At 44.4% G+C, this 27996-nt stretch overlaps 1 protein-coding gene across 1 annotated transcript in view; it reads right to left on the bottom strand.

Annotated features, from left to right (window-relative positions):
• Positions 1-358: 358 nt before the first annotated feature.
• Positions 359-27996, bottom strand: part of WNT7A (Wnt family member 7A) — an 82221-nt gene continuing 54583 nt past the window's right edge. The window contains exon 3 of the mRNA XM_043975981.1: positions 359-5023. Within this exon, the coding sequence (XP_043831916.1) occupies positions 4544-5023 (480 nt within the window). The 3' untranslated portion in view covers positions 359-4543. The remainder of the gene's footprint in view (positions 5024-27996) is intronic.

Below are 27996 nucleotides of genomic sequence, written 5' to 3'. Positions count from 1 at the left end.
TTTGAGGCAATCTAGGTAAGTGTCTGAGGTCAGATTTGAACCCAGGTCCTCCAAAATTCAGGGCCAGTGCTCTATCCACTATACCACTCAGCTGCCCCTTCAAAGTGACATAGCAAATGAGGGGCAAATTGAGACTAGAACATATGTCTTTGTATCCTAATGTATCCCACTACACTGCCACCTTACAGAAGACCTTTTACAGAACCACTTCCAAATTAAGACTGATGCCTTAAGTTTTCAATTTTATTTTTTCAATTTCTGTTCAATGGTTCTTGTTGCTTGATGGGGATGGAAGGGGAGGAAGGAAGCCACTTCTTCAGGAAACAAAAAGAAAAAGAAAACTCTGCTCATACAGAGATCCAAATATTTATTACTGTGAGTAAAGATGTTTGAAGAAGGGTGTTTTTAAGGAGCTTATAATAATACTTGGTGCCTATCATCACTTTGCAGCTTAAACGAGACATACAAACATTAATGAAGAAACCCTCACAACAGCCCTGTGAGGTAGGTAACTATTATTATGCCCATTTTACAAATGGGGAAACTGAAGCCCCAGGCACGCACAAGGGCCAGGATCCAAGGTGATAGTCATTATCTGTACAGAGAGGGGACATCGACTTCCCTCGTCCTAACTCCACAGGAGGAAGAGATGAACTCCTTCAGGATGGGGTGGGGCAGATGCAACCAGATGCATGTTGGAGGAAGGGTGGAGCTGTGTATTGGAGGCTAATAGGCTTGGGGCTGCTCAGTGTTTGGGTGCCCAGGACAAAGCGGGCCTCACTCTCGATGGACTTATAGCCTCTGAGGCCAGTGTCTGCCATGTATCTCCAAAGCCAAACCCCAAACTAGAGCTGCCTGTGATGTTTTGGCATGAAAATAACCAAGCTGACAAGATAACAACTTTCCTATTACCAAAAATACTTTCATTCTTTTAATTATATGCTCAGCTGGGGCCCTGACTCCCCTCTGTGAAAGTAAATGACAATTTGATAGGGGTCACCTGGGGCTGACTGGAGGGGAAACAGGCCTACACTAGGTGGGTGGAGGTGGCAGGTGTGCAGAAGAACACCAGGCTTGGGGGCTAATTACACTCTGTATGAAGCAGAGAGTCGGTTTTCCAAGAGGAGGCTTACCCAGAAACCCCACGCAACTAGATGACCAAACCTGGAAAGGTATGTGGTTTAGAGACCCCCTGCCTCCTTCCTAAACAGTCCTTCCCAGTGCCATGATCACAGGGCCACTGTGAATCCATTAGTAGCCCCAAGGAGTGAGTTCTAAAGCTCCCTGCTCCCCCAAGCCCCCAAATATTCCCCCAGGGTCTTTTCTTCAAAAGGGCAGCTCCTTCCCCAGCAGACTTCCCAAATCCCAAAAGGAAAGGTTGGGTATACAAAAAAAGCAGGACACCAATGAGCTCCATCAACTCCTGCTCATCTACTAGGTAGAAAAAAATAAATGAGGAACACATGGAACGCATACACAAAGGATGCAGAAAGAAACAAGGTAAAATCAATATGGAGACACATGGCTACATTAATGTGTACACAAACACAGATGGTATGACAGTAGAAGGAGCAATAGGTTTGGAATCAGCAGACCTGGGTTCATATCCTACATAATCCCGGGCAAATCATTTCTCTCTGGACTTCTGTGCATCATCTTTCAAACAATAGGGTTGGATTAGACCAAACAGAAAAGGGGACCACTGAAATATACATAAGGATCCTTGAGGGAGTATATTGACTTAGAAAACCACATAATAACATTATCTATGTTCTACTATATTTTTATTGATTTTGTTAAAAGTTTCCCAATTACATTTGAATCTGGCTCAGGCCATCCCAGGTCCCAGTCAGCTCTAAATCCTACGCTCCCACAAACAAACAATACACAGAGCCATATATGGAAGATGACCCTCCTACAGAGACACATCAACTACTTGACACCCAATCTTCTAGGAAACACAGGACTTAAGCTAGAAGGGAGCTGAGAGATCATCTAATCCAGGGGTGGTTCTTTACCTGGGGTCCATGAACCTGCCTTTTTAAATATATCTTGTATAGTTTTTAATATAGTTTATATTCTTGGTAATCTAATGTATGGTGTTGTATAAATTTTAAAACTTTATTCTGAGAAGGGGTCCCTAATCTTCAACAGATCACCAAAGGGGGCCATGATACCAAAAAAAAAAAAGTTACAAGCAACCCCAAATGGCGAAACTGAGGCCCAGATAAATTAAGGGAGTGGTTCAAAGGAGGGATCTTACACAGGGATTAAGCAGCAGAGTCAGGATTCAAATCTAAGTCTCCAAATTCAGGGTTTTTTCATTGCACCACATACACATACTCCCAAATGAGACCAAACTAAGCTTGGGAAGTAAGAGGCTAGAGGTCCAGGCTAGATTGAGGAGAGAAGGGCTTCCATGATTTAGAAACTTTCCCTGCATGCCTCTCTCTGCCTGTCACCCCAGAGAGGGAAAGGCAAAAGGCAACAGGAAAAGACAGGGGAAAAGAGAACCTATTTTCTCAGTTTGCCCTGGACAGCGCCCTCTCCAAGTCATCGATCACTTTGGGGCTGCAGTTGCTTGATAATGAATAGGCTGAAGACCCAAAGGTGGATTGGTTGAATTTGGATGGAATATTTTGGTGTTTTATGGGGAAATCTTCTAAGAAAATGTGTGGTAGGAGCTGAGGCATTCAAAGGCATCTTCTTAAACCCATTTCATCATTAAAACAGGGTTCTGGGGTAACCACTGTCTATGGGAGGCAGTGTGTGTGTGTGTGTGTGTGTGTGTGTGTGTGTGTGTGTTCGTCTGGTCGGCAATGTCCAAGCCTACTGATCATGGCTGATCCAATCCATTGTGACAGTCCCACAATGTGGGGATTTCAGGGCCAATACACCCAATGCCTTTGTTAATCACAGGGCCACAGTTGACTGACCCAGGCCACAAGGGGGAGGGAGCTTAAATTTGTTGGGGTTGGCTTTTTTTTTCTTCCTCCAAATGGGCTCAGAGAGTATCCTGTTAATACCAATCACGCCTTTGAACCATGTGACTGAAGGATCTTTTGCACGCTTGGCAAATTGGATCCCAAGAGGGGCTTTGTGTGATATGAGGGGAAGAGACCCATTTGGGCTCTGAGTCCCATCCTCCTCCATGCCAAGGCCTCAGCAGCCTTCCTCTGATAAACAGGATGAGATGGCTGCCTGGTTTGAGAAGTAGAACAGGTTATAGCATGATACAGGCAAACATAGTATAAATAAAATATTCATATAAAAATAGTCTCTTACAAAATATACTCTCTTATCCTATGGGTCATTTTCCAAAAGATGGAAATTGTCTGGAGTTTAATTTCTGTTTCTCTGTATAGGCATCTCAAACTTGATTTTCAGAATGGTGAGTCTTACCTGGCAGGGGGTAGGGGAAAAGGGGGTATTGGTATGTACTGGTAAAGATCTCAAGATCAATGCCAACTTGAGTTTCCAGACAAATAGCAGCAAACAGCAAAATATATATATATATATGTAAAAAGATGCCTGCTTTTATACTTAAACAACTAGGACTGCAAGGAATAACTTGCAAAATCAACTAGTAGAAATATCTGCATAAAGAATAACTATGTACAATTCCAATTGTTCCTTGCCCAGTTGACAAAATTATTCCACAAAGAAAGCAAGGAGCCTACTTTGATTGCAGAATCTTTTCCAGTGGTGGTAGAGTTCTTTTAATTAAATAAATTAATATTATTTTTATCTGAATAAATTGTTAAATATTGCTATTAGTAAGCCCAGGCGCCTGACATCCCTGCTTTTAAAAAAAAATGGCAGCTTAAAAGACCATGTCATGTCTAGCCATAGAACAGCAGCGGGAGCAATAGCAGGGTTTGCTGAAGTTATTTTAAGTGAGATGAAGACCAGCGGAGAGGTTCCTGAAGCATTTCCATGAGTGCTGAGGCTAAAGTGGGCCCGGTGGGTAGCACTCTGCAGGAATAATCACACCGGGCTGCTGATCTCCCCTGCAAAATGTTCTCATCATTCCAGTGCTTCTTGCCATATTTGATTCCTGGTGAACAGTCACTGTGTAGATCGAACCATTTGTTCGCAAGGGGAGGCTGACCCCTTGAGTCATGGGGGCCTGGCCTGGCCCAGCCTGGTGGTCTCCCTGAGGCCACCCGGGCCCACAGTGACTCCAGTGGCTTAGTGGCTGAGTGTACTTGCGGAGGGGGTTGGATTGTCCGCTCTCTGCTCTTCTCTTGGGTCTAACAGGGAACACCCGGGCTTACGGTGAGAAGCCAGGAAAAAACCTCCACCCAAAGCCGGTCTTTTGGAAGAGGCCCAGTAGATCTTGGTGACAGCCTGGAGCAGGTCAGGCCAGATCATGTGCAAACGTCTTCCTCGGGTTTTTTTCCGTCTTCTTCCTTTCTCAGCAGGCAGTGGGGTGGTGAGGGGGGTAATGGAAGGGTGGCCCAGCAGTCACCGTTCCCTCCCCCTTTCCCTCCACATCCCTCTCACCCACCCAGTCCCCCAGTGGCTCCCCAACCCTCCGGACTCACTTACACGTGTACACTTCTGTTCGTTCACTGCACGTGTTACACTTCACATAACAACACCAGTGAAATTTGCAATTGCACTGCCACACGCGCGCGTACTGGTGGGTGTTGTAGCCGCGGCCGCAGCACATAAGGTCGCAGCCGCTGGCCTGCGGGGCTGTCTTGTTGCACATTCGGCCCTGGGTCCCGACGCTGCCCGTCGCAGGATCCTCCTCACAGTAGTTGGGCGACTTCTCGATGTACACCAGATCCGTGTCCATGGGCTTGCGGTAGGACAAGGGCTTCTTGATCTTGAGGAAGGTAGGCCTCTTGTTGCGGCTGGCCCGCACCGGCTCCACATGCACCGCCTCGTTGTACTTGTCCTTCAGAATGTAGCCCAGCTCCCGGAACTTGGGCAGCGTCGTCCAGCACGTTTTGGTGGTGCACGAACCCGACACCCCGTGGCATTTACACTCCAGCTTCATATTTTCCTCTAGGATCTGCAGGAAGGGAAAGGAGGTGAAAGAGAAAGGGCGGAGAGAGGGGGAGAAAGAAATGGAGGGGGGAGGGAGGGAGAGAGAAACAGAGTCATTTAAATGAAGTCACAGGCCCAGATCCTCCTCCCACGCCTGCAGTCATTCCCTGTCCTCCCACTTCGTAGGAGGAACTTTTCTCCGACTTTTAATTCTGAATTTAACCTAAAAGTACTGATGATAAGTATGAACTCGGAGGAGTATACAATGTTAAACCTTGGAACAGAGACCGAGCAGCAAGGGACCCAGGAAAGTAGAAGGTTGGGGCTAGAAAGGCCCCGAGGGAAGCGAGGAGTCCATTATCTACTCCAATCCACTTGTTTTATAGACGGAGAAACTGAGGCAAGGAGACATTAAGGTGACCAGTCCAAGTTCCACAGCTAGTTGGTAACGAGGTTGTGTCCCAGGACAGACTCAACCCAGTTGCCTTCTACTTGTGAATACTGTCAGAGAAATCTTTGTCTAGAAAGGACCTGCACATGTCAGTTAATCCATTATTCTTCCCCTAGGCAGGAATGAACTGAAACCTTCCCAGATACCTTATTTTCAGACTTTTTTTCTGTGAAACTTTCAAAAGTGTGGGATCCTTGGCTGAACAGGGCCATAGTCAGTCAATAAATATTAAATATTAAGTGCCTACCATGTGCCCAGGGAATAAAAAGAGGCAAAACACTGTCCTTCCCCTTAAAGGAGATTATATCTTTAGAGAATCACAGGATTTCAAACTAGAAGAGACCTTTCATATCATCTAGTCCAAGGGTTCTTAACTTGTTGATTGAGATCCCATCTTGTCATTTTTTTTTGGTTTTAAATTAAATTAAATTAAAATATCTTTAAAAATATTTTAATGACTATTTCAGTACAACTGGCTTCCTTTGTAATCCTGTTTGTTTTCTTTTGTGCATTTAAAAGGTTATTTTGATAAAGGGTCCATAGACTTCCCCAGACGGCCAAAGAAATCCACCACACAAAAAAATGTCCCTGCTCTGGTCCAACCCCTTCATTTTACAGATGAGCAAATGAGGCCTGGAGTGGTGAAGGTGTTTGATCAAAGCCACACACAGAGCTGAGATTTGAACCAATTCCAAAGAGCCATTATAGAGCACTTTCCACTAGACAACTTGACCTCATGCCATATTCATTTTTTAACCCAAATACCCAACACCAAATGGTGGTAGTTGTTGAGTCATTTCAGTCACATTCAACTCTTTGGCAAAGATACTGGAGTAGTTTGCCATTTCCTTCTCCAGTTCATTTTACAGATAAGGAAACTGAAGCAAACAGGGTTAAGGGACTTGCCCAGGGTCACATGGCTAGTAAACGTCTGAGGCTATGTTGGAATTAAGGGAGATGAGTCTTCCTGACTCCAGGCCCAGCACTCTATCCACTGTGACACCTAACTGCCCCCCTACTAAACTCTCAACTAAATGGAATGGCCAGGAAATGGGCTTTGGTTAGTTTAATATTCTGGTCAATTCAGAAAATTAACCCTTTTTAGCTCAACACTTGTTGAAAATTCTTGAAAATTCTGAGTCTAATGTCCCTACTTTCATCAGTTGAGTCTAGCTGTGTGTGACTTTGTTTAACAAAGGTTATCATAGGGCCTTAGGGCCATCAATGTGAAGATGAGTGATACAGAATCACACTGTCAAAGGTAGAAGAGTCTTCAGCATCCATCAGGTACAATGAGTACAAAAAAGAAAATTCCCACTAGAAGATACCCAACAAGTGATAATTCAGCCTTGGCTCAGAGATCTCCAACACCTGGGGGTAGAAGTGGGCCATTCCATAGGGGGAAGCTCTAACTGTTGGGAAATTTCACATTTGCCTCTTTGCCTGTAACCTTTCACCCTCTGTCCTTACTTCTGTCCTCTGAAGCCCATCTAGGACATCCCATGAGTGAAGTCAAGCCAATGTGAGTCAACAAACATTAGGCACCTAATGTGCACATTAGTGTTGTCCATTTCTTTTCCTGCAATCTGCCCTTTCTCCTAACAGTGGGGAGCAGAGGGAGAATCCACCTAATTAAACATTCTGGTAATTTGGGTTCTGGTTCATTGGAGTTTAGTGAGTACAGCATAGTGAACTTGTGAGTGATCTCTTACTTGACAAATCTGGTCTTTTCTCAGTCCTAATCCTTTCTCCACCTATTTGCTACGCTTGACCCTGTTGACCACCCTCTCTCCTCCTGGATACTGTCTCTTTTTAAGGATTCTATAACACTACTCAGTCCTGCTTTACTTCCCTATCTATAGACCTGCTCCCTCTCAGTTGTCTTCTTTGATGGTTCATTATCCACTGCACCCACCCTACCTATTAGTATTCCCTAAGCATATGTCCTAGGCTCTCTTCTCTTCTCATCCTACTCTTTATAATCATCACCCAGTGGGTTTAATCATTGTCTAGTAGATGACTCCAAAATCTATATATCCAGCTCCAGGCTCTACCCTCAGCTTCAGTCCACCACCACCAGTTAAGTACCTAGTGGAAATTTCAAGCTGAACATCCAACCTCAACTCAAAATATCTAAAACTTTTCCTCCAATTCAGCCTATCTTCCAAACTTGCCCATTTCTGTGGAAGGCACCACCTTCCTTTCAACTTCCCAGGTTCACAATCTAAGCATGATCCTATCCTCCTAATTCTCCCTCACCCAGAATATCCAATCAATTGCCAAATCTTTCCATTTCTCTCCTTACCACATCTTACATCCAGCTGCATCTCTCTATTTACATACCTTAGTTCAAGCCCTTTCACCTAGATTATTACAACATCCTCCTAATTGGTCTCCCTGCCTCAAATCTCTTCACACAATGCTTTGAAAATACTTTTCCATAAACACAGATCTGACCATGTAACTTCCCTACTCAATCATTTTGAGTGGCCTCTTATTACCTCTAGGATCCAATATAAAATGTTCTGTTTAGCTTTTAAAGAAAGACCTACCCAATCTACTTTCCAGATTTGTTGGAATTTTTCTCCCCATCCTGTCCTCTATGACCTGGGAAAATGGACTCAATGACCTTTTCTCTGTTCCTCACACATGACCACTCTTCTCACTCCACATCTTTGCATTAACCATCCCACAAGCCTAGAATGTACCTTCTTCCAACATCTGCTTCTTAGAGTCCCTCTTCCTTTAAGAAGAACATCAATTGTCAACTGATCCAACCATTCTGGAGAGCAATTTGGAACAATGCCCAAAGGGCTATGGGACTGTGCATACCCTTTGACCTAGCAATACCCCTATAAGGTCTTTATCCCAAAGAGATCATAAAAAAGGGAAAAAGACCCAAAGGTACAAAAATATTTATAGCTGCTCTTTTTGTGGTGGCAAAGAATTGGAAATTGAGGGGATGCCCATCAATTGGGGAATGACTAAACAAGTTGTGGTATATGAATGTAATGGAATACTATTGTGCTATAAGAAACGATAAGCAGGAAAATTTCAGAAAAACCTGGAAGGACTTACATGAACTGATACTGAGTGAAATGAGCAGAACCAGGAGAACATTGTACACAGTAGCAACAACATTGTGTGATGATCAACTGTGATAGACTTAGCTCTTCTCAGCAATAAAATGATCCAAGATAATTCCAAAGGACTCATGATGGAAAATGCTCTCCACATCCAGAAAAAAGAACTGTGGAATCTGGATGCAGTTTGAACCATACTGTTTCTACTTTTTCCCCCTTTTTTGAGGTTTTCCCCTTTTGTTCTGATTATTCTTTCACAACATGACTAATGCAGAAATATGTTTAATGTGATTGTCCACATATAACCTATATCAGATTGCTTGCTGTCTTGGGAAGGGAGGAGGGAAAGAAGGGAGGGAGGAAAATTTGGGACTAGAAATCTTATAAAAACAAATGTTGAAAACTATCTCAACATGTAACTAAAAAATAATAAAATATTTTTATGATTTAAAAAGAAACAATAGAAAAGTTCAGAAAAAGGAAGAAAAAAAAGAAAAGCCTCAAGCCAGTACCATGGTTTGTGTGAAGCCCTTCCTGATCCCCTTAACTGCTAGTATCCTTCCTCCCAAACTACCTTGCATTTAATTACTTTTTACATATTTGTATTTATTGGTTATATTTTTGTGCTATTCATACATATATATGTGTGCACACAATACATTACCACACAGCTATTGTATGTGCATGTATATACACATATGCATACACACATGTGTGCATATGTGTATATATGTACTCATGTGTGTATATGCATATATGTGATATATATATATATTTGTTATCTTCCCAATTAGAATATAAATTCTTTGATGGTAGGTGTTGTTTCATTTTTTTCTTAACTTGTATCCCTAAGGCCTATCATAGTACTTAGCACATAGTAGGTCCTTAATGAATATCTGCTGGTTGGTTGATTGTAATATTTCAGTAAGAAATCTGTAATTTCATAAGTCTGACCATTCCCACACTGATGCAGTTCCCAACCCTCCTCCCCTCCCCCTAAGGCGCACTTTAATGAGTTGCTATGGCCAAAATAAACCCATCACTTAGTGACCACCTTTTTTCTGATGATTATCATAGTATTTGGAGCTGGAGGGTCCTTAGAGGTAACCAAGTTCAATCATCTCATTTTGTAGATGGGTAGACTATGGCCCAGAGAAGTAATGACTTGCCCATCGCTGTACAAGAGGTAAATAATAAAGCCATTCTCCCAGCCAAGGTCTACTGCTTTCTCTACTTCTTTCTATCTTCCCTCCGTCCAATCCTTCCTCTTTCCAGACTTAGCTGGGCTTCATCATAGGATCATAAATGAAAAGCTGGAAGGGGGCCTCAGAGGCCTTTAGGGTTAGGGATGCGGGCTCAACGTCAGGAAGGCCAGAGGCATCAGAGGGAGAATGAGACAGGCTCTCAGACTCTTAGCGCTCATTTCCCATCTGCCATATTCTCTGCTGCCACACATGGAATCTGTGGGTGGGTCCATAGTCAGACGCTCTACCTTGATAGGCTTGTATATACTGGCTCAAGCTTCAGGAACCCAGGGTCATCTCCACAGGGAGTGGGACTAGATTGGAGGTGGCAGATCCGGCGATGTTGGCACTCCCTCCCTGGTGGCACTTGTTCAGTTCAATTCCACAAGAAGTTATTAGTTACCTAGTATGTGCAAAGTATTGTGCTGGGTGCTAGAGATACACACACACACACACACACACACACACACACACACACACACTGTATTGTTGTGTATGTGCCATATTCCCTTACTAGATTTTAAGCACCATGAGGGCAGGAATACTATTCCATCTAAACTTGCATCTCTTTCAAACTAAATGGAATCTCCTTGAGACCTGACTCTCAGCCTTCCTTCTGGATAAGCAGTAAGGATACTTTGTGTCAACGATCCTGCTGATGGGAATAGAGAATGGGCCTGTTAATTCATTAGGCACAGTGAACTCCTTCTTCACCTTCTCTACAAGGAATAGTACTAGAGTTGCCTGTGAGCAAAAAGCATGAGTTAGCTCCCCAGCATTTCATAGCCAGTCTAGTTCAGAGGTGAGACTTGAACCTTGCTCTTCCTGACTTCCAGGATATCTCTCCATCGGCTGTGCCATGCTGACTCACAAATGTCATTCTGGGTAAGCAGTAAAGGTCAATGATTTTACCAATGCCTTTAAAAAGATCGATTGCCTAAGCCTGTTTACAAACTACTAAACCCTGGATCCTATTCTACAAGCCTGTTTTTAACATAACTTCACACCACAGACACACACACAATTTGGAATGTCTATACTTCATCAGCTAAGTGACCTAATCCTTCTTAAATGCTTGCCTCCCACAAGGGCCTTTAACTGGTATCCCAGAAGGCTTGGAGCTCAGTGTTGGACTTGGGTGGTGAGCTCCATCCCCCTCCTTTCGCCACCCCCACCCCCAAAGAGGCAGCCTCCCCCTTTTGTTACCATGATGAGCATGCAGCAGGCATTTCACAGAAAACAGAGTGATGGGCACTATAATCACATTCGACTCACCCACACTAATCCTGCAAACTATGCTGTTGGGAATCCTCAGTGGTCTCACTGGGTTGACATTAAACTGGATGTAATCTAGACTAGGCCCAGGGCTGGTCACTCAGCAGGCTCCTCCCCAGGGCCTCCTTTGAATCAAAGGAGCAAAGGAGGCAGGTGGTCCAAAAAAACCTCATATTAAACCATGTTTCATCTTCAGGACCCCCCCCCCACCAAAAAAAAAGCATAGGCCCTAAGCAGGCTCAAAAATGTAAGTGTTTCATCCATCTGGGGAGTTTCTGGATTTAGTGATGCTGGTGCCCCTCCTCATCCGGGACTCCTCTGCTCCCTCTACTCCCTGTCCACTCCATCCAAAGTGAAAGGCAGTGAAGCAGAGCACAAAGCCTGTCATACTTGGGAGTGGGAAGATTTGAATCTAAGTCCTGGTTCTGTTGCCACTTACTAGTGAGTAAGTGTGGCTCTGGTTAAGTCACTGCTGCTGAGTCCAGTTTCCTCATCCAAAAAATTGGGGCAATAATCCTCATACTTCCTACCTCTGAGGATGACTGTAGTCAAGTGAGAGAGCCCTTTGTAACCATAAGACAACCTATAAAGGCAAGCTAGTATTATTGTTGTTAATACTTATTATTTATTTTTATTTACTTATCTATTTGTTTGTTTGTTTATTTTGGTGAGGCAATTGGGGTTAAGTGACTTACCCAGGGTCACACAGCTAGTAAGTGTTATGTGTCTGAGGTTGGATTTGAACTCAGATCCTCCTGACTCCAGGGCCAGTGCTCTATCCACTGCACCACCTAGCTGCCCCCCTTATTATTTATTAATATTATTATTCTCATGCTTATCTTTTCTCCCAAGACCCAGGTCAGCCACAAGGGCAGTAACTCCCTCCAAAACCATACATAATAAATAACATAAAGGGAGTTGCCTAAGGAATAAAGAGGGGAAGTGATTTGCTCAGTGTCACCCCAAAATAAATCTGCCTTTCTGTCGATCCCCAGCACTTAGTCAGGTACCTGGCTCTCAGTGAGCATCTAGACTATCAAGCTGCAGGATCTGAACCAAGGTTGTGCCGACTAAAAGCCCATAGCTCCAGCATCCACACCACACTGCCTCTTACCTTTGTAGAGAATAGTCGGATTTGTTGGGTTCAGACAAATTATTTCTTTTCTCGATATTGTTAATATCACTCACACATGTTGTTCAATCTCCTTACTTTGGTCCCTGACCTTTTCTAACACTGGGTATGGTTGCAAGAGCAAGGGACTGGAAGTTATAAATCCTGGGTTCAAGTCTCAGCTCTGGTGCTTACTACTTACTTATATGAGTTTGATTAATAACAACAGCAGCAGCAGCAGTAATAATAATAATAATAATAATAATAATAATAAACTAGTATTTCTATAGTGCTTTAAGGTTAAGCACTTTTATATATGTTAACTCATTTGATCCTCACAACAACCCCTAGAGGTAGGTGCTATTATGATCTCCTTTCAACAGGCTCCTTGTCCAGGGTCACAGAGCTGTTAAATGTCAAGTCAGTTTCTTCATCTGTAAAATGAAGAGATTGAGATAAATTACCTCTAAGGTCTCTTCCAGCTCTATTATTCAAATCCTTATTCTTTCCCTTAAGGCCTATGTGACTCTGGGTAAGTCACTTCTCTTCACTGGGCTTTTATTATCTCGCCTATACAATGGATCAGTGATTCTTAACTTCCTTCCTCCCTGCCTAGACTTGGGGCATAATGCCACCTCTGATCTTTCCTAACAATATGAGCTTCATCTCCATACTGGCCCCTGGTGCCAGACCCCTGGCCTCCAGGCCAGTCTCTACTCTCTCTGGCCCTCTTTGCCTCAGATCTAAGCTTCACCTCCTACCTGACATGCACACAGTTCATTATCTCTCCCCACCCCGCCCCCCGCACCCCCATACTCAGAACTGGTACACTCATAAGCAGTGAAGAACATGCAGGGGTGTTGGAGGATGAAAGAGGCAGCATGGGGGCCTCCGAGACAGAAGCTCAAGGTTCTCACTCCATCCCTGCTATTCGCTGTGTGACCCTGGAAGTGACATTACCAGCCTAAGGCTCAGTTTGACCATTTGAAAAACGAAGGAGTCAGTCTAAAGACTCAAGGTCCCTTCCAGCTCTGAAAAATTCCATGACTCCATACACTTAATGGTATCCCTGAACTCAGTCCCCCACCTCTCTGTACACTGCTGCCCAGTACCAGGAACAGAGGAAGTGGAAGGAGGGAGTTTTCACACCCTTGGAAGGAAGGAGGAAACTGTCCTCCCCTTGACATTTCACCTAGGGAGTACCAACAATGTACCAGAGTGAGCCCCAGACATCCTCCACTCGGAGAGCTGAGGAGGGACCTTGAGAAATGCTTGGCTGCCAGATGACTTCCTGGCTCATCCCCAGAACAGATAGGATCACACTTGGGTTGGTTGGCTCCTTTTTTTTCAGCAGTTGATCTTTCAGAGTCTAACCAGTGAGTTGTGTGTCCTGGACCAGAGAAATATATAAGTGGTCCTGACTTGGAGGGTGGAGTTGGAGTGGGGTAGAGGGGATTACTCTACCAGCTTGGAAGGGGGCTTCTGATTAGAACGCCCTCGGAGCACAGAAACCCCTCAATTTCCACAACAGCCACACACAGGTCTGTCAACTTCTGGGGAAATCAGATTCATGTCAATTAAATTCTGCCTTATTGTGTACATGCATCTTCATTTCAGATTTGGTAACTAGGCTGGTTATGAAATGAGCAGACACCTCAGCTTTAAAACTGTCTTTTCTGCTCACCCCGCCCCTGCACCTGGCCCCTGTGCCAGTCTGTTAGTAAGCATTTATTAAGTGTCTGCTATTGCCAGGCTTTGCACTAACCTCTGAGGATATAAAGAAAGGTTTTTAAAAAAACCAACCCGCTCCCAAGGAACTCACAGACTTTTGGCACAAATAAGATATGAGGAGGATAAACTGGGGGCAGTGTCAGAGGGAAGGCATGGAGATTAAGGAGGCCTGAGAGAGGCTTCTCACCAAGAGAAACCCAGGGATCAATCACTTACATTTTCTGGACACTTTAAGAGTCACAAAGTGCTTTTTCTCACAGTGGTGTGAGTATTCTTAGCATTTTACCTTACATTTAACAGAAAAGGAAACTGAGGTTTAGAGCAACCAACCAACCTATTCACACTCTCACAGTTAATATCAGTACCATGATTTGAACCCAGGTCTTCCAATTCCAGGTCCAGCATGCATTCTACTCTAGACCAATGCTGTTCCTCAAATATTTTCCCTAATACCTTTTAATTCCAGTGATATCCTTATTTTGTTTCCCTCTTATCCTGTATATAGCTTGCATTGTATATGTTTGTTGGCATGTTATTAGATTGTAAGCTCCGAGAGGGCAGGGACCGTGTTTTGCACAGAGCTTACCCAAACACCAGCTATATAGTAGGCACTTAAACATTTAGTGAATTAAACGGAATTGAATACTTTAATGCACTAGGAAAACCTTTATCTAGAAGGACTTTGCAAGAAGAGCAGGTCTCTGGAGTTGGAGGACCTGGGTTCAAAATCTTGTTTCTGACACTAATTGTGTAACCCTGGACAAGCTGCAACCTCCCCCCGGGCCTCAATTTCTTCAAGATCTGCAAAGTGATGTTTTACATGATTGCACATGTATAACCTATATATCTGATTGCTTACTGTCTTGGGGAGTGGGGAGGAGAGGGAGGAATAAAAGTTAGAATGCCACACTTTTTGTAAAATGTTTAAAAATTGTTTTAACATGTAATTGGGGGAAATAAAATATTATATGTATATTTTTTAAAAAAAACAATAATTTGATAACTTGTCACCAAAACAAAATATCTGTGAAGTGAGGTTGGATCAAAGGGCCTCTGAGGTCATCCGGCATCTCTGAGCTCATCTGTAAGATGAAGAATCATTTTATGAGGTTCATCATCTCCTGCTTAATTCATTGGTTTGGTGCCTCAGATTACATGTCAAAGTGTCTTAAAGCAGAATGCTGTGTCCTCTTCCTTTCTGAGATTTTTCACCAAGGGACTTGAATAAGAACAGCTCAGCTCTTCTAGGGAGCCTGCTGGAGATTCAGAACCCTTAGCTGCCAGAGTGTCCAAAGAGGAAATTGATGCTAAGTGACTTGCCCTGGGGCAATACCACTGGTAAACGTCTAAAGCAGGATTCACACTCAGGTGCTGTGACTTCCCCACTATATCAGACTGCCTCTCACCGAGGGACACAATAGACTTAAGAATCAGGAAGGAGGAAGCTATAATTCTGCCTCTGACACTTAGCGTGGGACTATCGACACATTCCTTAGCTTCTGAAGAGCCTCAGTTCTCCTACCAGTAATGGGAAGGTTATACTTGTGAGGATCAGTTGAGACAGTCTTTATAAAGCATTTTGCAAACCTCAAAGTTCTCTAAACATGGAGGCCACTGATAAGGGCTAGGATTCATCAAGCCCCCAGCCCCTCTCCTTTTCCCTTAGCAGTTAGCATTCCAACTTCCCCTGGGGTGGGGGCAGAGCCCAGAGAATATCCACGTCACGGTCTTAGTTGTGGCTCCAGCAAGAGGCTCTGAAAGACGTGGTCTTCTCATTGGATTTAGTAATCTATAGATAGAATTTGGGAAGGGATGGGAATAAGATACACATTGTTCAGAGACAACCCAATATGCCAGAACCTCCTGTATGAGGAAACTCCCTCCACCAATGTGAGTTGACATCCTTTCTGTAATTTATAGTCCTAGAGAGTTGCCTACACAGCAAAGAGAGGTTAAGCATCTCACCCACAGTCACATAGCCAGTTGAGACTTGAACCCAGGACTTCCTGACCCATGATGCCTTAATAATGATGATGCTGGTAGTGAAGAGAGTAATCATTATAATGAATTGCTATATGTTTTCTCCAAAAAGCGAAGGTATTTCTTTCTTAGAATCACCAAAATCCTGAGGCAAAAGGATATTATTGCCTCCTATTTATACTTGGGGCCATCAGAATAAAGTGAGACTGATTAGCTTGCTCCATGTACACAGGCCTCAGGTTCTGGTCTCTTTTTCCAAGTCTAGTGTTCACTTTCATCTAGCCACCAGTGATGGGGTCATAGGGAAGGGAGAGGTCATCACTACCCAACCCTGGACCATGTCAGTTGTTAGGGGACTGAAGTTAGGAAAGACAGTAAAGGGAAATGGGTTGAAGACACGGGAGAAAGAGTAAGGTAGAGGTTTCAGCAGAGGAGGGAAGTGAGCTAAGGACCATTGGATGACCAGAAGGGCAAGTAGCTCCGAGTGAATTAACTGTGGCCAGATTTGGCTATATCAGAGAGAATTAAAGGCTCATAGGATTCACGGATGATCTGCTCCAAACCCCTCATCTTATAGAAGAAAGGTAATTTTTCCCCCCACATGGTTACAGGTGGCAGAGCAGGATTCAAACATGGCCCCTCTGACTTAAAATCCAGGGTTCTTTCCACTATACAACCAAATTAGAAAGAAAAAAAAAAGAGAGAACAAGGACCAGTTTTCCCATGGCAATCATCCTTAAATACTCAAATTTGACCAGAACTGTGATCTCGTGGATTTGGGAATTTGCCCTAATGTTTTGGGTGTTTCCATTCACAACCCATCCCTTCCTTCCCATCTTATGCATCTCTTGTCCACGTCCTTCCAAAAAGTCTGCCACGGAGAGTCTACCCAACATGCCAGAGGCCTGGCTTTCTCAAGGGTACCAGGACAACACTGGCCACCCACTCGTCATTGCTTGATCTTCCTTTCCCATTGTACAACCCCTTGAAGCCATCCTGTTCTTCAGAGTTGCATATAGGCTATGGACCCCAACCTGCTCACACCCACCATGCTCCTCTCCATTCTCCTTTGTATACAGCACGCCTTTAGCTCTTTGGAAGCGGTGCTGCCCTAGCAGAATGGACGAAATGTTAGTATTGACACAACAGACCTTTGCTTTTATGAGAGGCTTGGGACGAGTAAAAAAACTCTATACCAGGAGGGACACAGCTCAAACCTGCTTGTTTTCGTCTCCTGGCCCAGCTCATTTTTCACTGCCCTTCCCTGATTCTACCTGGGCAGCTGTCCCTGAGATCTTGGCCCAGTGGACAAGACGTTGCTCGGGTCACAAGTAGGTGTCACTGGGCTCCTCCCACAAGCTTTAGTCTTGGAGCAGCAAAGTCCTGGGGTCAGAAGATCTGAGCCTCGGATAAATTGCCTCACCTCCCTACACCTCGGTCTTCCTGGCACTACCTGGCTCCTCAGGACCAGTGAGAAGAGAGAGTTCATGAAGCCTGGAAAATGCTGAAGAAACGGGATCCATTCTTGTCACCATCCTTCCTGTCCCAGAGCCTCCACATCACAAGGTGTTGATCCCTCCCCACCCAAAGCTGCATCTCGTTCAGATGCAGGTGTGTTCCTTCTGGACAATTCAGATGAAAGAGAGAGAGGGGGGAAAATTCTTCAGTGAATAGTTCAAGTTTTTCTTTCTGGCCACATTCTTCTAGTCATATTGCACTCTGTGGCTTCTGCTGAATATTCCTGTTTGACTGTGCTGGGAACGGCAGCTATCTCCAAACATGGTGGTTGGAATGCAAGAGAAATCGCCCGGAGTCACACAGCTTTGCTACAGGTCTGTCCGTCCCTCGTCTGCAGGGAGAATGACGTTGCTGTCGGTTTCAACACCGACTGGAGAGCGATCCCTCATGGCCCAAATCTGTCCTCCTTGGAAGTTCAAGTTTCATCATGTCAGTCGCCTGCTGGAAAACTCTCCACCCCACCCCCACCACCTATAGGATCAAATCCTAACTAGTCTGTTTGGCATTCAAGGCCCTCCACAGGTTTGCCTCACCCCACCCATCCAAATGTGGCTCCCACAACTCCCCAGTGTGTCTGTGCAGATCATCTACCCTCACTGATCCCCAGACACTCCACACTTATAGTCTCCTCCTTTACTGAGCACTTATGATCTGCACCACATATAACAATGAGGATGACGATGGTGGCGGTGATGATGACAGCAGCAGGTAACGGGTATATGGTGCTTACTTTGTGCCAGGCACCATACTAAGCACTTTTGAGTCTCACAACCACCCTGGGAGGTAGGTGCTATTATTATCCCCATTTTACAAATCAGGAAACTGAGGCAAACAGGGATTTTTTTTTTTAAGTGACTTGCCCAAAGTCACACAGCTGGTGTCTGTGGCTAGATTTGAACTCAGTTCTTCCTGACTTCAGGACCACATGCTCTATCTACTGCACCACCTAACTGCCTATAGCATACAGATATTGCAGTTCTTGTGGGATCCTGGGGTTCAGAAGTAGAAGGAGCCTTAGATAAGAGGTCCCAAGCCTCTCATAAAAGCAAAGGTCTGTTGTGTCAATACTAACATTTCGTCCATTCTGCTAGGGCATTTAACAAATAATAATTATGATACTTTAACTGTTTCTAGCCTCAGTGAGCCTTTAAGCTTCTTCAGGTCAGAGCATTTCTCTTGTAAGTCTTTGTACTGATCGATTCCTCAAGTGGTCTGACACAGGGCTGAGATAAGAGTCACTGCTCATCAAAAATTTAGGGAAAGGAAGTGAATAAATAGAGTTGAATTTGAGGCAAGTCTCTCAGTTAACACAGAGTTGCCCTAGTTGTCACGGCAGGGAAGCCAGGAAGTTGTGAGACTTTTGGGTACAGCCTCTCCTTGCCCCAAAGGACTTCCAGAATCCCAGATCAATTGTTTTCTGGTAGGTATCAAAGGCCTGGCATGTCTCCTGGGGGTACCTTCAGAGAATCCTCCAAAGAAAAGTGCTATCTACAGTTGGAGAACTGAGCAATTATCTGCTGCATCAATCTGTGCAGGTGTCCAGACTGGATCATTTAGACTGGAGGAATTTTCTGGCCTCTATTGCAGTGGCTGGGCATTCCTAGCCATCCCCCACCCCTCACCCCACTTTTGTCCCCATAGACTCAGGTTCTCTCTCTATCTCTGTCTCTCTGTCTCTAGTTCTCCCTCTCCCTCCTTCCCTATTTGTCTGTCTCTCTCTCTGTCTCTGTTTTTCTCTGTCCCTGTCTGTCTCTCCTCTCCCTCTGTCTCTGTCTCTCTCTGTATCTAGTTCTCTCTCTCCCTCCCCCAACTGTCTGTCTCGTTCTTTGTCTCTCTCTGTCTGTCTCTCTCTCCTCTCTCTCTGTCTCTCTGTCTCTAGTTCTCTCCCTCCCTCCATTTGTCTCTCTGTCTCTCTGTTTCTCTCTCTGTGTCTCTCTTTCTTGTTCTCTCCCCCCAATCCCCCGTCTGTCTGTCTCTCTTCTCTCTCTCTGTCTCTCTCTCCTCTCCCTCTCCCTCTGTCTCTGTCTGTAGTTCTCTCTCTCCCTCCCCCATCTGTCTGTCTCTCTCTTTGTCTCTGTCTCTCTCCTCTCTGTCTCTCTGTCTCTAGTTCTCTCCCTCCCCCATCTCTCTGTCTCTGTTTCTCTCTGTCTCTCTCTCTCTCTAGTTTTCTCCTCCCCCGCCCCCCCCCCTGCCTCCCAGCCCCCATTTGTCTGTCTGTCTCTGTGTCACTTCTTTCATACTGAGCTAGAGTCTTGACTCTGGTCAGAATCATAGGCTGCTCCCTCTTTTAGCCACCTTAAAAACTGATTTCTGCACCTGAGTAATTGATCCAATTCAGCCATGGGAGCCAAATGGCCTGCCCTCATCCTCCTCAGTACGTAAAAACCATCACCTCCTTGAATTTTCACCAAGTCTGGCCAGAGACTGAGCTGGGAGGAAAATGGTTCAAGAAGCATTTCTCTCTCCTTGGCCAGAGCTGAATCGCAGTTTATCTTTGTGGCCTCTTCAGCACCTAGCTCAAGGTTTTACATACCAAAGGCACTCAATTACTATTTGTTGAATAAATGAATGAATGATCGAATGAATGGAGGCATCGTTGACACTGGCCAGTTGTAAGAGGGGAGTTTTTAATCCTCCCAGTCCTGACCCCTCATTTCTTTTCCCCCACAAAGGCCAAATGGCTTCCAAATCAGAATTCAGCCCCTCCCTTCTTCCCAAAGGACCCAAATCCTCTTTTCTATTACATATCTGGAGCAAAGAAGCTGGTATCCCAGTGACCAGTTTAGCCATCCTGGGAGCTGGGATCAGCTTCCATCCTGCCCCCCTCCCTCCCCTCCCCCCAGCCTGGGCCCACAGGAGTCAGGCCCCCAGAGGCCAGTTTCCTAATATCATCTTTCCTGTTTTACTTTCCAGCCCAGATTTAGGAACCACCCTCGGTTATCTCCCTCCTTCCTCCCCATTTCCAGCTAAGAGTTGGGTGGGGACTTGGGAGGTGGGGTGGAGAGAGGGGAGAATCTTGATGAACCACTACCCCTTTACCCTGAGGTAATGGCGGTGAGGGAGTGGGGGAGCTGCCGAGTAGTCTACCCCTCACCCTTTTGGCTGGAGAGCCTTCATTCCAAGAAGAGGTTTGAGGCCCATGGGCCCCACCCACTCTTTCGAGGAGACTAAAAAAGGGTTGAGTCGTGGGGGAGTCTCCATTCAGATCTGACTTTGTTTTAGCCAGCTACGGAGGGAGCATCTGAATGCAGAGTTAGCTCTGGGAGTTCTACTGAACTCTCAGATCAACTAATAAATTAATGGCCGACCAACTCCAACTAAAAACACAGCCTAAGGGGGTGAAGAAGGGTTATTTGAAAAGAGCACTTGCAAATAACAATTTGCAAAAACAAAAAATCTTGCAAATGTTAAACTAATGATGAGGAGAGGCTGGCACCTTCTCCCAACAAAGGAATAACCAGCTAGTAGAGTAGGGCAGAGTAAGCTCTGCACCTCAGGGTCCTAGAACCTGGATTCCAGTCTAAGGTCTCTTGCTTTACTACCTGTGTGACCCTGGGCAAATCACTAAAATTTGTGTCTCAGTTTATTCATCTATAAAAAGGCAGGGTGGATTAGATAATCTCTAAGGTTCCTTCTATCTAAAACATAGGGTCATCTTAAGTATTTTTTTTAACTTTCTGAATTTTTCTTAACAATACAGAGATATCTCAAAATATTTTTTTACTTGAAGATCCATCCATTCTAAAAACCCTAAAAATGCCTCTTTTCCTTTGACTCTGAAGAGTTGGCTACTGTGTTTTCAATGGCACCAAATATAGAAATGAGCACAGGAGTCAATCACTCACAGGTGCCAAGTTTTAGCTCAGGGCACATTTTTACGGTTGAGTTGTAAACCATTGAAAGGAGGGAGCTGTAATTAAAATGCTGACAGACTCACAACTGGGAAAAGGCAGAAAGAGCACGACTAGAATCCCCAACAGAGGAGCCCAAGAAAAAAAGCACAACCCCCATTCCCTGTCCCTCCTGTGTCCAGCCCATTCCCCCCAAAACCACTGTAGAGCAAGCCCAGGCTCACAGGGAGACCCTGGCAAGGGCCCAGAGACTACGGTCAACCAGCCTGTGGTTGGAGCACAGAACTGTTGACGGGTCTGGGACCTGAGGGATCATCTGGTACCTTTTACAGATAGGGAACCTGAGGAAGAGAGAAAATGATTTACCCCAGGTCCCCCATCGCTAGTGAGCAACGAAGCCCAGAACGGACTCCTGCTGTACTGCATTGAGTCGTAGAAAGCCAAAGTGGAAAGACATGTGGGGACACTGCCTGGGTGTGTCTAACATCAAACAACAAATAGCTCAGCCGAGATACACCTGCACCCCCCACAGACACACACACACTCACTCACTCACTCATACTCACAGACACACACACACATACTCATACACACATACCTGCAATGACACACTTATACACAGACACACTCACTCATACTCACACATACTCATACACAGACACACTCATACTCACACACACTCACACATAGATATACATACAGACACATATACTCATACACACACTCACACACATACACATACAGAGACTCATACAGACACATAGATATACATACAGACACATAGACATACATACAGACACACTCATACAGAGACATACTCATACACACACACACGCAGAGACACACACAGACACACTCACTCATACCCACACACACACTCACACAGAGACATACATACACTCACACATACTCATACACATACACATGCAGAAACACATACATACACACAGACACAATCACATATACTCACACTCACACACATGCAGAGACACAGACACACATACATACTCATACACACACTTGCATATACTCGTGCTCACACACTCACATACAGACATACTCGCACATACTCATACACACACTCACACACATGCAGACACACACACTTACACATACTCATACACACTTGCACATACTCATACTCACACACAGACACACTCACACATACTCATACACACACTGACACATACACACATGCAGAGAGACACACTCATACACACACACACACACACACACTCACTCACTCCACCAAGAAGTTACCCTCCTGGTATGAAAGCAGCCAGTGACCAAACATCCCAGGGCCATCAATTTCTCAGTCCATAAGTTGGCTGGCTAGTCAGCTTCTGCCCCTCACCAGCCGTGGTGGTGGTAGTGGTGGTGGTGGTAGTTAGTGATTAAATGAAATTGAGCCCAACCTTCTGAGCCGGGCATTCAAGGTCTTCTATCATCTGGCCCTTTTTTTCCCCTCCATCCTTTGCTCCTCGGTGTTAATCATTAACTTGAGGCAGGCCTCGGTCTCTACCACCTTCATTCCATCTCTAGGCTTCTAATCAAGCTGTCCCCTCACCACAGGAGCTCTGCTGACCTCTTTTCACAAAGACAAGTCCTAGGCCTCCCTAAAGTCCCAGAGAGGATCCCTCCTCTTCTACAAGCAGCTGGTGACACAGCAGATAGTGCCTGGGCCTGGAGTCAGGAAGACCCAAGTTCAAGTCTGGCCTCAGACACTTTGCAGGGGTGGAGGTGGGGGGTGGGGCGGTTGACTCTTCGTGAGTCACTTCATCCCTGCTTGCCTCAGTATCACCAACTGTAAAATGGGAATAATAATAGCCCCCACCGCAATAACAGGGTTGTTATGAGGACCACATGAAAGGCTGTGTGTAAAGGAAGTCTCTCCAGCCTTAAAGCACAAGGCAAGTGTCAGCCATTATCATTGTTTCATCTGTCTTAGTCTTATCCTCCCAAACAGGGGTGCGTGATGCCAACATCGAGACAACGGCTATCCTGTGTTTTCCTCTCTGGACAGTCATCATAAGAGGCAGAAAAGCACCATGGGTAGAACCTGGGCTTTACCTGCTGCTTCCAATGCATGTGATCATGAGAAGGAGGCTCTCTGCGTCTCTGTCTCTTCATCTGTAAAATGGGGCTAAATAAGGGTGGCTATAAGGTTCCAATGAAATTATCTTTGTAGCTGTGATTTACAAACTTTAAAACCCTATAAGAACATCAGCTATCGTTATTATCCCAAGTCTAGGCACTTCTAAGTCAGGTATTGAGTTAGAATAAAACTTCAAGGAAGGACTATTCTGAAAAAACCCCTGGCTTTAACCTGAGTTTGAGAACCAGCTGTTTTGTTTACTAACTTATGACCTTGGGCAAGTCATTTACCTTCTATGGGCCTCGGTTTCCTCTTCTGAAAATTGAGGATGATAATACTTGAGTTGTTACACTAAGTAACAATCCTTTGAGTTGTTAGGAGCAAAGCACTTTACAAACTGTCAGAAAATGTGAGTTATTATTATTCCCACGAGCCAAGCATCCTGCGGCCAACGGACACTCCCAGTGTGGCCACCTGAAATAGCACTCTTGACTTGCCTCGGACTCCAGGCATTTTGGAATGACCCCAATTAAGAGGGGCTCACTCTCATTTACAAGCAAAGGGGAAAAACAGCAGCTTGCCTGCAGACAATCATTTCCCCCTCTTCTACACCAATGCTTTTAAAAATAGGATCAATAGGCAGCTAGGTCACGCAGTGGATAGAGCACTGGCCCTAGAGTCAGGAGTACCTGAGTTCAAATCCAGCCTCAGACACTTAACACTTACTAGCTGTGTGACCCTGGGCAAGTCACTTAACCCCAATTGCCTCACCAAAAAAAAAAAATCATTGATGTATCACTTTAGATCCTCTTTTAAGCTTTGGTGTGGAAAAGGTGGAAGCCATTGCTTTGAATAAGTTGAATTTTTGTAAATCAAATTCCATTTTAAATATATTAGGGAAAGTGGCCCGCTATTGTTATAAATGATCATATTTCCTAGACCCCCTTAAGTCCCTCATTCTGTACAGGTTATTATTAGAAATATTTCCCCTTGGCCCACCTACAACTTTGAGTCTTTGGAGACTGTGGTGCTCCAACATTCACAACATCACCAGGAGAAAAATGATCTTTTCTTTTTAAGGGTTTTTTGGTGTGTTAGAAATCAGGTGAGGGGGCAGCTAGGTGGCACAGTGGATAGAGCACCGGCCCTGAATTCAGGAGGACCTGAGTTCAAGTCCAGCTTCAGACACTTGACACTTACTAGCTGTGTGATCCTGGGCAAGTCACTTAATCCTCATTGCCCCATCCAAAAAGAAAAAAAAAAAAAGAAAGAAGTCAGCTGGGGATCAAAAGAGCAAGCAAACTTTCCAAAATACAATGTTTGAGGCCCCAATCTAGCCGGCTTTCTTCCCCCTGGTGAACTCCAGGTTCAACTCCCAATCCCTCTCAGGTACCTCTCCTAGATACAAATGAACTAAATCAATGGAGTGGTCATTCAGTTCTGTGTCACATTATGTACAGGGGTATTTTTTGTTCACTAAGTCTTTTCCTATGAGAATTCTTGGATCATTTGGTTGGTTATTTGGCAAAAGTGAGGGATAATATATAGACACAGCCTGAGTCCTACATTGGTCCCAGCAAAACCTCAAAAAGACCAAGAGAAGGTCTTCAGCATCTTGGGCAGACCCTTGGTGGAGAATCCCTGGGGAAATTCTGGACAAGAATCACACAGGAATAGAAGGCTTTGATCAAGGGTTCTTAACTTGTTTCTTAATATATATTTTCAAATATACTAGCTATATTTCCATTTAATTGGGGATTTTATAACCCTATGTATTTTCTTTTAATCATTTAAGGCCATGATTATGAGAAAGGGCCCAAAGGTTTCGTTAAATACTGTCCAAGAGATATGAGACATCCAAAAAACTTAAGGAACCTTGATTTCAATATAGACCAATAAAGAAAATATCCACATGGAGAAGGCAGGAGATCAGCTGAAGTTTTATGGTTTTGAGTTTGGGGGATTTTCTTCTAGACCTGTGGGGAACTAGTAGCTTAGAAATGCCAATCTAGGGGCAGCTAGATGGTGCAGTGGATAGAGCACCGGCCCTGGAGTCAGGAGGACCTGAGTTCAAATCCGACCTCAGACACTTAACACTTACTAACTGTGTGACCCTGGGCAAGTCACTTAACCCCAATTGCCTTACTAAAAAAAAAATGCCAATCTATCAATGTAGATTGGCAACTGTTGCATAATATAAAGTCTTCCTTTGTCAGGGGCAGAAGAACAACCCAGGTCTTCCAGATTCCAAGACCAGCCCTCTATCCACTATGCCATGATCCCTCAATAAAATACCCTTAATCAATAATAATAATAATAATAATAATAACACGACACTGCAGTTTTCAAGTATTTTCACATAATTATCTTGTTTAGTCTTCTCATTTGCTATGGGAAATGGAAGCCTAGAGAGGTTAATTCATTTGCCCTGGGTCATGTAGACAGTGAATACCAGGGCCCCAGACCCTTAACCTGACTGTTAAGTCCAGAGTTCTTTCCACTTATGACATGTGATGAATCTTTTTCTCAACTGAATTATTAGCCCCTAACATTAACTGGGACGTCAGCTATTGGTTTGCTTAGAACAAGAGGCAGAGCTATCCATGTCAATTATTCCTACTCCAACCCCCTGTGTGCCCACCCTAAATACTACCCTTCTGGAAACCTATTCTGTGAATTTGCTTCTCTGCCCCCTCTTGCCCCCACTCCTTGCCCCTTCAGATTTGATAACACACAGAGCATTGTGGGTCCTCAGCAACCGGAGGGCTCCACCCCTAGGGAACAAAGGCCTGATTGTCACCAGCGAGCGGCGTTTGACTCAGGGCTCACTGAAACGTAAACTGAGACCCAAAAGTTCATCTCACTTAAGACTGGACCCCTGAAACTAATGACTCTGGTCCCTCCAGGGTGGGCTGGATTTCAAACATGTTCCTGCGCTGAATGGCCATCAGCTAAGCTTTCCATATCCTGGGCGAAATCAAGTGGCCAATGTTTGAGGCCCCAAGGGGAAAGGTTTCGCCACTGGACACCTGAGCCTTTTGCCAGGATGGAGTCTGATGTTCCCGAGCCCCTTATGAAAATCAGCCAATAGAGAAATTGCAAACTGCTACTCCCGACAATACAGGAGAAGGACCTCTGATTTGCTTGCAGAGACAAGGGGTGGGCTTTTTAGATTGTGTCCAAAATCTTAATGACACAGCTCCAACCCTAAGCTTAGGTCACAGTCTCTTAGAGGCAGGAACTGGTTGGTGAAGGTTTAGAGAAGTACTTTGCAAGCAATTAGGCTAGAGACAAGATATGAGTTTTAGAGAGGGGAGAGACCTAAGAACATTGAACATCTGAGCCAAAAGAGACCAGTGAAGAAGCTGAAAGAGCAGTGAAGGCAAACTCAAATAGAAATATGGATCACTAATCCACACATAAAAATTCCTGAGGGACATATATTGGCAGTTTTTAAATGTAATATTATCCATGTTTTGTTGTGTTCTTATTTATTTCATTAAGTATCTCCCAACTACATTTTTTTTTAATTTTTTTAGTGAGGCAATTGAGGTTAAGTGACTTGCCCAGGGTCACACAGCTAGTAAGTGTTAAGTGTCTGAGGCCGGATTTGAACTCAAGTACTCCTGACTCCAGGGCCGGTGCTCTATCTACTGCGCCACCTAGCTGCCCCCCAACTACATTTTAATCTGCTTCAGGTTGACAGAAGTGTTTTAGGCTACATGTGGCAGGTCACATGTTTGACACCTCAGCCCTAAAAAATAAAATCTCAGAGCAAGGAAGGAGCTCAGAACATCAGAGTCAAAAAGGGACCTTAGTAAAGAGAATTTCAGAACACAGAATGTCAGACCTAGAAGAAACCTTAGAACATGGAATTTGAGGACACAGAATGTCAGAGCTAGAAGGGACCTTAGAATATAGAATTTTGAAACATAAAATGCCAAAAGGGACTTTAAAATGCTGAATTATGAAACACAGAATGTCAGATCTGGAAAGGACCTTAGAACCTGGAATGTTAAAATACTAAAACCCAACCACAAAAGACCTTAGTAAACAGAATTGTAGAACACAGAATATTAGAGCTGGGGGAGGAGAGGAAGAGAACTTTAAGATAAAAAAGGTCAGAACTGGGAGGGAATTTTGTGATCAGTTCGTCCAATCCCTAAGTGTTTCTTTCCAGCAGTTGGAAATTTTTATTTAGGAATCTAATTGAGATTGACAATAATAAATCTCCAAGGAAAACAGAGCTGCTTCTTATCCAAATGATTTTTCCAAAAGGAAAGTGACAAAACAGCAAACTGTAATGGGCTAAAAGGAAAAGAAAAGGAACTTTTTCCCCCCTTTGCCACATCTATGGTAGCCACCTCCTCTACCCCCACAGTCAATGATCATGCTCATCCTCAACATTGATTCAACCACTGCTTTCATCCTCACCAACATCAGCAAAACAAAACAAAACAATCCTCACCTGAAGGAAACTGGAGAACAATACTACAGAATAGTGTGTGATTAAGTATGAGATTGTGTGGTTCAGATGCCAGTGAAAAGAAGGAAGAGGGGCAGCTAGGTGGCGCAGTGGATAGAACATCACCCCTGGAGTCAGGAGGACCTGAGTTCAAATCCGGCCTCAGACACTTAACACTTACTAGCTGTGTGACC

This window comes from Dromiciops gliroides, chromosome 1, assembly GCF_019393635.1.
Source record: "Dromiciops gliroides isolate mDroGli1 chromosome 1, mDroGli1.pri, whole genome shotgun sequence".
NCBI classification, from domain to species: domain Eukaryota; kingdom Metazoa; phylum Chordata; class Mammalia; order Microbiotheria; family Microbiotheriidae; genus Dromiciops; species Dromiciops gliroides.
The sequence above is the reverse complement of the archived record's forward strand: the minus strand, read 5'-3'. Positions and strand labels throughout refer to the sequence as shown.